Source organism: Gopherus flavomarginatus, chromosome 9 (assembly GCF_025201925.1).
Source record: "Gopherus flavomarginatus isolate rGopFla2 chromosome 9, rGopFla2.mat.asm, whole genome shotgun sequence".
In the NCBI taxonomy this organism is placed as follows: domain Eukaryota; kingdom Metazoa; phylum Chordata; order Testudines; family Testudinidae; genus Gopherus; species Gopherus flavomarginatus.
Window position 1 is genome coordinate 24517963 of NC_066625.1, and position 12455 is coordinate 24530417.

At 39.5% G+C, this 12455-nt stretch overlaps 1 protein-coding gene across 1 annotated transcript in view; it reads left to right on the plus strand.

Annotated features, from left to right (window-relative positions):
* GRIN2A (glutamate ionotropic receptor NMDA type subunit 2A) overlaps nt 1–12455 on the plus strand; it is a 284374-nt gene that overhangs the window by 254623 nt on the left and 17296 nt on the right. The window contains exon 12 of the mRNA XM_050966516.1: nt 2975–3162. Coding sequence (XP_050822473.1) covers nt 2975–3162 — 188 coding nt within the window. The remainder of the gene's footprint in view (nt 1–2974; nt 3163–12455) is intronic.

The following is a 12455-nucleotide window of genomic DNA, read 5'->3' on the forward strand; positions in this document are numbered from 1 at the left end:
TAAATTGCCTCCTGGGGCCTGTTGGTGATATGATTTTGCAGCTTTTGTCCCCAAGGAATCATTTAATTTTTCTTTAAAGACTTCCGGCTTCAGTTCAACAAACAGCTACTTGTTGCATAATAGCTGAGTTCAATTCACAACAAATATACAGTATGAGTCCAAAACACTGGGTTTATACAGCTAACTGCTGTACAGACAGCAGCTGTTTCCCAGTACTTCTCAGGCTTTTCAAGTTTCACACACATCCAAAAAATCCTGTGCTATATATGCCCAAAATACTCACAAGCAAGAATCTATCTGCTTTGTGTATCTAGGTTTTTATATATGGGCCCGTCAGTGTTGTACTGTGAATGTCAGTGTGACTAATTTAGTCCTTTTTCTCGACACATGTAATTTTAAAAAGCACTGTATTGATACCTATTTAATATTTATAAGCATTACTTCTGGGGTAGGAGAGGAGGATTTGAGTGTACAGTGTTAATTAATATGAGTAAATGCTTTGAAATTCTGTAATACCTTTTACCTGAACATTTCGAAGCACTTTATTGATGACAACCCTCATAATTATGTATGTGAGGCAGGTAAGCATTATTAGAGGGGGAGCTGGTAATGACTCTACATGTAAGTTGGCTAACACTTTTCATTAGAAGAGTTGTCTTTTTTAAAAGCTGTAAAACCTCAGCTGCTTTCAGAAAGTCTTTGAAATTTGTGAAGGAGAAAGCCCTTTGACTCAGTCTTTTCTTTATTCCATGAAATTCCATTCAGATAAGTTATAACTGTTTTAAAAATCAACATATTTCCTGTTGGCTGCGTTCCTGAGGGCAATTTTGGCAGCATGCCAAAATAACTAAACATGAAGAGTCTAAACAGCCATCCTGCCACAAAAACAGCAGCAGCAGACACAGCCCTGGGAACACCTGGGAGCTGCCCAAGAAGGTAGAATAGAAGTGAAAAATACAAGGTTGGTCTCTTCTACCCCTCTCTCAGCACTGGGACATGAGCTCCTCCAAATGGAGAGAGAGAACCAGACTGGGGCAGGCTTTGCTGGCCATCCCCAGGATCTAGAACATGGTGCCAGTAACCCATGAACACTCTGAGACAATAGCCTTCCTCTTGTTGCCAACAATGCTGCAGTTCTCAAGGTTCAGGCTTCAAATCTTGATGATGCATGATGCGGGTGAGGAGGCTGTTAGAGCTCTTTATCAGTGGTTTGTAACCTGAGGTCCGTGGACTCTGGGGATCTGTAGACTATGTCTAAGATTTCCAAAGGGGTCCACCCCTCCAGTCTAAAATGTTAAGGGGTCCGGAAATGAGGAAAGGTTGAAAACCGCTACGGAGTAGAATTTGGTTTTACCCTTTTCCTTTTAAAAATCTATGAACTTACATGCCAAAAACCAAAGGTAAATAAACTTTTAGCTTACAAAGTCAAGCAGCCATAAGTGAAGAAATGTCACATTTTGGGTTTCCTGTGCATCCTTAATTCTGCTCCTTTGTATATGTTAAGATACAGTCTTTAGTTACATTATCACATACTAGAGACAGAAGGTGGGTGAGGTAATATCTTTTATTGGAGCAACTTCTGCTGGTGAAAGTTTTCTAGCTACACAGAGCTCTTCTGCTCTGGGTCTGATCACATACTGTTTTTTACACAAGACTCCTGCTTCATTCGGTATACAGGTTGGAGACACGAGAGGGCAGAATTAATATTGCACAGGTCACTATAAATCTGGCACTTCCTGACTTTTGAGTGCTTGTATTTGCAATCTAAGTAATTTTTTTTATTTTGTTTTTTAATGTAACTATACCTATTTGACAGGTGGGGGAAGTGAGGCACAATTTGATTTTTCCATGATCACCCAATAAGTCAGTAGCAGTTAGGGTTTGGGACCCTGAAGTCTTGACTCTCAAACATTCTCTAACCATTAGATATACTTTCATGTTCTTTCTTAGATTCAGATCCTCTTGACTGGCCTCTTCTGCCATGTGTGTGCATACTCTTGCTCTATCTGTGCAATGATCCCTTTTCCCCCACTATCTCTAACTCTATCCTGACTGCACTCCATATAGGCTCTCCCTTGATGGTGCTACTTCCCTTCCTTTATCTACTTAAAAAAACAACAGCGAGGAGTCCTTGTGGCACCTTAGAGACTAACAAATTTATTTGGTCATAAGCTTTCATGGGCTAGAACCCACTTCATCAGATGAGATTTTCTTTGCTGCATAACTGAAAGACAATGTGGTTAAGTCATGTGGATTCTGTTGTTTTTTTAAGGAGGTAGGTCAAAAGACTTAAAATTTTCTGTAGCATCTTCTATTTCTACAGTGCTACGGACATAGAAGTAATGAGGATGTGTGTGTGTGTGTGTATTTATCTGCAGATACACACACACACACACACACACATATATAAAATATTTTAGGCTGTATTACTTCTATTGTCTCACAAAGGGCTTAATTTCCACCTTCATTCTTTGGTGCACTTTATTTTTGGAAAGAAAGAGAAAGATAAGGAAGTGTCAAGAAAAAACAGCTTACTCAGGTTTTCAGACTCATTAAATGTTTTAAATAAAGGTCATTGGTCATTTTACTTCTATTCTAAATTATTTACTGCCATCCATTGTCCTTTAAGATTATTTTGAATATCGAGGGATGGATTGCTCATTTTAAATCCCACAGGTAAAACATGTTGGCCTTTGACATTATTACAATTGTTTACTAGTTTGGCTAGTCATGTTCTTTGTATATTTTTAACTGTGTCCCTTACAATAGAAGTGCAAAACTGTGTCCTATTTTGCCCCCACTAAAAATGGATGGCTTTTTTGTTAATGTCAGACTACACAGCACAGCAACTTATCATATGGATTCTTTAAAATCATTAATGACATTCATCAGGGTCCTGATGTCCAAGGTGAAAGAAACTAGACAATTGTTGTCCCTAATGATCTGGTTTTTAAAATGCTGTCTTTTATTTCAGGAAGTTGGATGCTTTCATCTATGATGCAGCAGTGCTGAATTACAAGGCTGGAAGAGATGAGGGCTGCAAACTTGTAACAATAGGCAGCGGATACATCTTTGCCACTACGGGCTATGGAATAGCTCTCCAGAAAGGGTCACCTTGGAAGAGACAGATTGACCTAGCACTCCTTCAGTTTGTTGGTGATGGTAGGGCCAAACATTTCTTCATTTCTATTTTGCGTGCACAGATAATTATTTTACTTCCTTTCTATGAGTCATTTTGTTCAAGAAAGAATTCTTTTTGAAGTTCTTTCTAAGCATTGAGTAGGGTAGTTTACACCCCAACCTAACCCAGTGATTCCCTTCAACTCACTCCACTCACCTCATTTTCCAAGACCATTGGACCATATTTTCATGAAAAGGCTACTTCCACATGTCACACCCCACACAAATATACCAAATCCACTGATTTTGATGCTTTCTACCTTATGAATCAATTATACCTATGCAAAGTGGATGTAAATCAGAAGGGTTCAGTTTAAGCTCACTTTATATTTAGGGTCAAATGACTACACATAGTGCAAGGCACTGGAGAATCCAATCCCATGATGATTGTCTTAAGAGGTCAGCCAGTTCTGTTTTCTTCCTGATCAACTACAGAAGAGGAGTAGCCCCTCCTGATGAGATGCCTCCTTTCCAATACACTTTTCTCTCCTCCTCCATGCTCTTAATGACTGATCCTTAAGGGACAAGAGTGGATAACTCTCCTCTTCAGGTTGTGAAGCTTATGGGGCTATCAGAATCTATTCACCAGAGTGAAAAGTTTAACCCTTCCATTGTCTGGATGCACAGTATACAATATCTCAATAAATGTACAAGTGTTATGAAAATTCCTGCACTCTGGGGGCCATTATCAGTCATTCATCCAGTCAGTGTATAGGAATGCTATGTGATTATGTTGAATTCACTGTTCAATCACTTATTCCCTTATTCTTATTCAGTCACAGATTTCCTTCCCCCATCCACATTAGAGGGAATGGCATAACTGAGAAACAAATATAGATTTATGAGTCACCAACTGAGAGTCTCTGATAGGTAAAACAAATACTTTTCAGTATAACTAAAGGACAATGTAATTGGAATAGAACAGTGCCACAGGACAGTGGCCCCGCTTCATAAATATCAAGGTATTAATTTTCAAATGAGGGGACGCTGAAAGTGTGAATGTTCCAGTACATTGATTGAATGTCTGTTATATGAAATGAGTGAAATAGATGTAATCATCTTGTTTCATTAACTTTGTTTGCAGTAGAGTGACAGTTGCTCATGGCACCATTACTGATCTGTTGGATTCAGAGTGGCCTACAATAGAAACATTATTTACTTCTTCCAGCCAGTGAGCAAATAAGCCATAAAACCCAGTATAAAACAAAATGGCATACTTTATGAATTACCTAGACTTTAACTGATTACTTTTTTTTTCTTTATTCAGTGTGCAAAGGCCAACTGTTCTAAGATTGCTTAGACGTTGTAGTATTATTCCCATTTTATAGATGGGGGAAATGAGGCAGAGTGGTTAAATTATTTACGCAAGGCCACAAAGGCAATCGTTGTCAGAATCAGGATAAGAATACAGTTTTCCTGTGTCTCACAATCTGGGGTTAATACTATTGGACAGTGGTCCGATGCAAAGTTATTCTCTGATAATATCCTTCTGTAGCCTAAAATCTAGCTCTGAGTTCTTTTACCTTTTTTATTGTCATCCTCCAATGTAGAGAATAATTTGTTTTGCTAACAATTCAGTTTCTCTGTTGAAAATTAGTAACTAAAATTATGTGCATTTTTGGAAAAAATAGAGAAAAAGCTAACAAAGATGTTGAAAATATCTAGGCAAACCTCCTTTCTCCAAACACAGAAAATGCTATTGCATCTATATTTACCACTCTGTCTACAGTTAATATAAAAGGAATATTTTCTCAAATCTAAAATAGCAGTGTGATGAGAGACAGTTAGTCTGTGTGTGCATGTATATTGGGGCGGGGAAGCTAGAGTTAAAGGGATTATCTCATCTAATCATTTACCATAGTTAGCCAGTTTGTTGTGTCATGACAGTCACTACATACGATGATGTGGATGAGGCAAAATAAGTAGAATTTTCTTGTAGCAACCTTTTTTTTTTTTTTAAACCTGTGGATCAGTTTAGATTGTGAATACTCATGTCCAGAACCTTGGTTTTATTGGTTTAAAATAAAAGAAACGGTTAAAATAAGCTTTAAAACTTTTAAGAAATTTCTTCAATATGATTAATTTCCGATATTTCAACATGAAATAGACTATGGTATAAATAGTACTTGGCTGAATGCATGTCAGTGATGCAATACCGGCTGTCTCTAGTAATACATGTTGTGTGTCCATACAGTGCTAGAAACTAAGCACAAGTTTATAAGTAAACCATGGAGAGTATGAACAAATTTGCAATATTGCTTTATTGTTTTGTAGTTTAAGAGGATTTCTGGGCCACTCAGGGTTTCTGAAATGTGCAATTTCTGTTCTGAAGAACCTGGTTAAATTTGTAAAAATTCTTAAAGAATTGTTTGGTCACAACTTAAGAAGTATGGTGCTTAGCAACACAGAGTTACAAGGAAGGAGGTCCAGCAATACCCACTTCCTGCAATAGGAGGACATAATTTGCATGATGTACACCACTCTACCCTAACCTATGTTACCTGCCCAGAGCTCTAGAAGAAGTTGAATTATCCATTCTACCAAAGATCATTTCCGCTATACCCTGCGAGACTATTTCTTCCTGTCTCCAAGTTTGGAGATAAGAAAATATATAATTTTAAGAAAAGGAAAATTGACAATTATTATTAAGAATAACTCCCTGAGTGAAATCTCTGGTATTGAATTATGGCACATTGAAAATAAAATGGAACAAAGCACTAGAAAATGTAATGTAGGGAATAAGTCAACTGCGCTAGCAATGAGATGGGCTAAATGACATGATAGATGTACTCCCACTCTAATTTCAGTGGTCCTATCCATAATCTCTTTAGGTGAGACTTTGTATAACTCAGTTTTGAGCAATCAGAAAGGATGGACGCAGAGTCCAGGGAGGCTGATCATTCTAATATTTCACTGAACATCTTTGGTAAGTTGTCAAGTGAAACCAAAAAGTAAATGTTCATGGTGATCTTAAGACAATTTTCTCAAGACATCTTCATCAGGCTTGGAATGAGGTTCTTTGGGTAAATACACAAACTATTGATTGGTAAATACTTCACTCACTTGTGTAGGATTGGCTCTTTAAAATTAGGCTAATGAAAGAGGTAATGCCAGATAATTATTCATTATCAACAAGAGAATGTGTATCTGTTGTTGTTGAGGAACACCAGTGAATAATTATAAATCTAATGAGTGTGAGAAGCATAAGAAAAGAATTCATAATGAGTTGTACATGCATAATCTTTTGATCTGAATACTTTGTTGTTAAGAAAACCTTTTGGATAGTTATAGCCAGACATTTTCATGGGAGCAAGTCGTTGTATCATTTATGTGCATATATAAACATAGCTAGCATACACGCTACATGATTTTGTGTGCTTCTCTGATTTAGCCTTAACAATTAGATGGATTCCTGCACTGTATTTTGTATGCGTAATTTTTAAAGCCCAAAGGTGGCTTTAATTTTCTGTCACGTTCCCCAATTTTGATTGCATTCAAACTAATGTGGCTCTGTGCTTGGGCACTATCCTCAACTTTCTTCGTCAACACTGAACATGAAAGTCTAGCATGAATGTGGGGTTTACACTGCAGCTTTTTTCACGGCCCTTCAACATGCACAGATTTTCTCTGTGACTATCTGAATTATTTTGAGTCCCCCTTTTGTTAATAGAAACAGAAAAAGAAAAAGAGCTGATGCTCCCTGGTTACTAGGGCAGGTACAAGAAGGATGTGAGTTTGTGCTTACGGGTGGCCTGGACTGGATAAGCTGTATTAAACTACATGGGCAACATCCTGATTGTAGGAAGGGTTCCACTGCAATGACAAGTCATGCTGCCAAGAATCACGTCCTTTGGGAGCTCATCTCTGAATTATGGATGGTAAGAAGGAAGTAGGATACTAGAGGACCAATTCCCTGTCCTAATAAGGAATTGGTGAAGGCAGCTGGATGACTGGACAGAGTTGGCAAGGCCAAGAGAAAGGATAAAAGATGAGAGTACCTATTTTGTTGTGGAGTCCCAAATGTTTTATCACGTAGGTTGCCTATATATCTATGGCTAGCCCTGTTTCTAGAAATAGAAGATGAATATTCATTTATTAGGAACCACATCAGTTGTTATGGACCATTGGACCTTTTCTTAATATACTTAGGTTGATATTTGTGTTTTCCCATTTATTAGACACAATGAATTAAGCATGCTTAACAATAGCACCTGTCTATTTTTTGTCTCAGTAGCCTCATTATCTGTGCAGAGACTCCAGCCTGATAATTAACAACTGCAGTTTTATTTAAAATAATTGACTATTTCACGATATTCCCTAAAATGCAGTGCAGTTTGGTGCACAAAAGGGACTCATTTTATTCATTAGAGTTCATGCTTACATTTATCTGCTATCCAGAAATAAAATGTCCCTTAACCCTAGTAGCACTAAGTTTGTAAGCAATGGAAGAATTGGTATGGCTTTCTACGCTGCTGTTTGCTATCAACCAGCTCCATCCCTGGTAGGATTCTATTCCCCTAATAGCAGGGATCTGGTTACACAACATCCACTTTGATTTTCCTTACAAAATAGTTCATTTTACAGAGCTCAGTAAGGCAGTCTAACCAACCTATAATCAGCCCACTACCTTAGCAACAGTCAAGGAGAGCTGGACAAATAGCTGAGTTTTTTCCATTCAGTGGCAGTTTTGAAATAAACAAATACCAAATCACTTTGGGTTGAACTGAACCTGCAGTTTCCCAGTATTGTAGACGAATCAAAAAAGTAAGAATAAAAATCATTTGGGATCAAACTAACCTTTTTGTATTGACCCAGATGAAAAGTTTCATTTTGACTTAGGGCATGTTTAACAAAAAGAAAGGAAATGGTGGGCTAGATTCATGAAATAGAGTAAGGGGATGTGGGATTGGTGATTCCCTGTACTCAGTAGTTAGGGTGCTCCCCTGGTATGTGGGAGACCCAGATTGAATCCCCTCTCTGGAGCAGTGACTTGTATCCAAGTCTTGCTCTCCCTCTCTGTGAGCAGTCTCATCACCAGGCTATTGGGTATGCTGGAGTGGGGTCTCTCTCAATCTCTTCCATTTAAGCTGTTCCTCTTTGCTTAAAATGCTTGAATACTGTTGGGTCACAGAGACTGAGAATGACTCTGTAGTTAGGGAAGTCATCTATATTCAAATCCCTGACTCAGATCAGGGATTTGACCCTTGGTCTCCCATAGCCCAGGCCACTGTCCTAATCACTAGGCTATTGGGAGTTTGTGTTTAGAGCAAAAGCACATTTAGGCCTGATAGAAACCTGCTGTGACTAAGAGTTGCATAGCTTAGGATGTGTATGAAAATTCAGAATAATCATGTTTGTGGAGAGAACAAAAGATAATTGATCTACAAAGAGAGTAAAGACTGGTTTGAGTTAGCACTAAACTTGTAGTGATAGGGTTGGAGAATTGATATGAAAATGAGAAACTAATACATATGTGTGAGAAAAGATAGTCAAAGTTATAAACAGCCTAATGAAGGGAAGCTGAAGCTGTGAATTTTCTTGTACTAGAGGTGTCTGTGTGAGACCCTCTGAATACACTTCCCACTTGTGAGTAAATGATCATGCTTGCTAGTGTCTTGCCTTAATAAAGAATTTCACTCCAATGGGGGGCATCTCCTCCTCTGTGGTTTTGCACCTAAATCCCCTTGCGAATCTAGCCTGAAAAATTGAAATGGACTGTTTCAACTTTCCTGGGGTTTTTTTTCTCTTTCTGTTTAGACCAAAACAATTAACAGAAATTGACACATTTGTTTTGGTCAATCCACTCTGCATTTTTCAGTAGGGAAAAGGTCAGCTGAAAAAATTTCCCAGCTGTACTCTCAGGTTTTTTTTTTTTCTTTTTTTTTCTGTTGATTTTCGGTATAATCAGTTAGGCTAAGCTGCCTGCAACTGTGTTTATGTGCATAGATTGCATAACTCAGTAAGTCTTTAGTTGCTGGATTTTCAACCTCCTCACTAGGCCCTGTGAAAACTCAAGCATCTGAAAACAAATCTACCCACCTTCTGCTCCTGTTTTGACTTTTTTTTCCACTGGTGACAAAACAGTAATTTTAGAAAATATGCAGCAAAATAGTTCAAAGTTTGCAGCATAATTTCTGAATCCTTTTATAGCTCCAGGGGTAGGGCTGGGAGCAGAACCACTGCCAGCTGGCAGATTTGTGAGGAGGCATTTCCTTGGCTGAGGGACAAATGCGTAGAGCAGCACGGGGGTCAGGACAGCTAGAGTGATGGGTAACATGAGGATGTTGTAAAGAGAAGAAGCAGAGAGCCACTGGACAAGTGAGGATAGGAACAGTAGGAGAGAAGAGAGAGAAAATGGCAGAAATTGATAAGATGTGAGGGAATAGGAAGGCAGTTAAGAAGAGACAGGCAGACAATGGCAGAAGATAGAGGGTATCAGTAGAGAAGGAGCTGGAGAAGAGGATGCGTGACTGGGCGTAAGATGTGTGTGGAAAATGGATTGGAGAACTACTAGCTGGGCTGCCTAGGTGGAACCTCAGCTGTATTCCAGGCATTTGAGAAGGGGAGGAGGCTACTATGTTAGCTGGTGTTAAGAAAGATCAATTGAGTGAGGATCTGGGAAGAGGCCTCCTGGAGAGCAACTGTTCTTTAAAGATTGGCTGACATGGCAGTGTTAAGGTTTTGACCCTTAGAGCTGTAGCCTTTGAAACAAACTAATGGGAGAAAACATTTCCACATAGTCATTACCCTGCTAACAAATTCTTCCAAATTTTGGTTAATTTTCCATGGGCTTTAGAGCAACTTTATATATTAACTGAGAATCTCCATGAGTGTGTGTATGTGTTTCCCACCCCATCGGGGAAAATGCAACTGTAGAAAAAAGACTTCTCATTAAATCTCTCGAAGAAAAGCCCTAACCTGACCCCTGCTTCTTTTTCTGGTATGTATTTGCATAAGTCTTCCAAACTGATATTTCAATTATAATACATTGTGACTCATGCTGTACATTAAGGGGCCAGAAAAAAATGTGTTGTGATTAAAAGTACATATTTACAGTGCATGCTGCTGAGGCAGAACACGTCCCTGTTCCCAGTGATTTTCTGTTTATATATTTAGTGTCCTCCTTAAGCAGTGGGTGGAACAAATGTGACCAGAGAGTGTGAGTGGATATGTGGGGGTGTGTGTGTAGCTGAACAGGATGAGTGAGAATGTAATGTTGGAAATTGTGCTTAGCTGTTCTGGTCTTATTCATCCTTGAATAACAGGGCCATGCAGACTCTAGTCGTTAGCTCACAATAAGTTCATAGCTATTACTCAGTCCTTTTGTTCTTTTTAGATTTTAACAAGTCAGCATTAATCCATAAATGACATATATGTCATATGATTTTGGGGGTGCTGGGGAAAGAAACTCAGAATTCTTAAATTCAGTTGTTGCAGACTGTGTGTGTATAATGTATTGCATACAACATATTGTACATGCTGTGTAACTAGATTAAGTTGATACTTATGGGTTCTAAGAACCAAGCATTGATACAGGGCTAGCTTCTGACTCCCTTGTTCGGAATGTGAGTAGTCCCTTGTTCCATAAATAGCTTCGTTAATTTTAGTGGAACTACTCACCTAGTAAGTGCTAACTGGAGTAATTCGGCAGAATCTTCCTCTACATTTTATAAATTGTGTATAGTTTGTACAGTACCTGTAAGTGGATGAATCCACTGTTGTGGGCACAGGCATGAATGACTATTGACAGTGATGCCCCAATTAGAGGTTTCTGACTGGAATGGAAACACCATATTTTACCTCGATGCAGTGTTGTTGCCACCATGTTGGTCCCAGGATATTAGAGAGACAAGGTGGATGAAGTAATATCTTTTATTGGACCAACTTCTATGTGTATGAGAGAAGCTTTTGAGCTTACACAGAGCACTTCTTCAGGACCTGAAGTTACTAAATATGTACCTTCATGTCTTGAAGAAGTGCTCTGTGTAAGTTTGAGAACTTCTCTTTCTTACTAACAGAAGTTGGTCCAATAAACGATATTACCTCACCCACCTTGTGTCTCTAATATTTTATCTGATCATTCTAGAAACATAATTTGGTTGAGAATCTTTAGATTCTTCTTATTAGTAGCCCATTTCTGTTTCTAGCTTCTCTTGCTCTGTGGCCTCCTCGTTCAGGGAGGATTGGTCAGGCCCTTAGATGACCCTGAGGAGGTGTTGGAACCAAAGATTCTGCCAAGTTTAACAGCTAAAACAGAACTCTAAAATATTTAAATTACATCCTGTGCAACCCCATTAATTTCAAGGGTTTATACAGCTGAATTCAGAGTCTCTGAAGTGAATGTTTTCAATGTGGAAATCCTGGGAATTTTGTGTGTGTTTGCTGCAAAAGGTGTGGGAAGCTAGAGAAATTCTCAATCTCCTAAAACACTGAGAATGGAATTAAATCAGTGGAAACAGGCATCACCTGTGCATTCCTCTGGCAAATGTAGTGAATAACCTGCCTGAGTCCTATCATGCCATCTACTGTTTGCTTAGCATTCTGCCTCACCACCCCATTGAAGGTTCATGGCAAAGCAAGATGTTAGTTGTTGTGGCAGGTGGTGCATTTGAAAGTGTTAGAGAGCCAGCAGTGCTGCAAAGAAATGAGGCAGCATTCAGAATGAGATTAGGGTACACCACAATAGGTTTTGTTTTGATTTCTAGGCTGGCTGCAATCTGGCTGAGACTTGCACCTCCTCGGTGTCAAGGAGTTGGTAGCCCTGTGGAAACTCACACAAATAATGCAGACCCACCAAGAGCTTAGATAGGGACAGCTACAGAACAGGCAGTGGAACAGCGTGGGAGGCAGGGAATTAATTTTTCCAAATTTTATTTCCCCAGCAACAATCCACCTTGCAGGGGGCAGGGTTTTGGGTGAAAGGAAGAGGCTTAGCCCTCCGCTCCACTGCAGACTTTTTCTTCCCCAGGGTAGGTCTGCTGCGGTGTGACCCATATGCTTGCATTGCAGCATTTAGTAATGTAAATAAGGGATGGAATAGTGAGTTCTTGGTTTTTGTTTTGGGGAAATCAGGGCAGGTGGTTGGGTGCAGGAGGGGTGTGGGGTGCGGCAGGGGGCTCAGGGCAGCGGGTTGGCATGCAGGGTGCAGGAGGGGTTGGAGGTGAGGGCTCCAGCCTGGCACTGCTTACTTTGGGTGGCAGCATCGCCAGTGAGGCTAAGGCTGGCTCCCTTCCTGCCCTGGCCCTGCGCCACTCCCAGAAGCAGCTGGCACCACA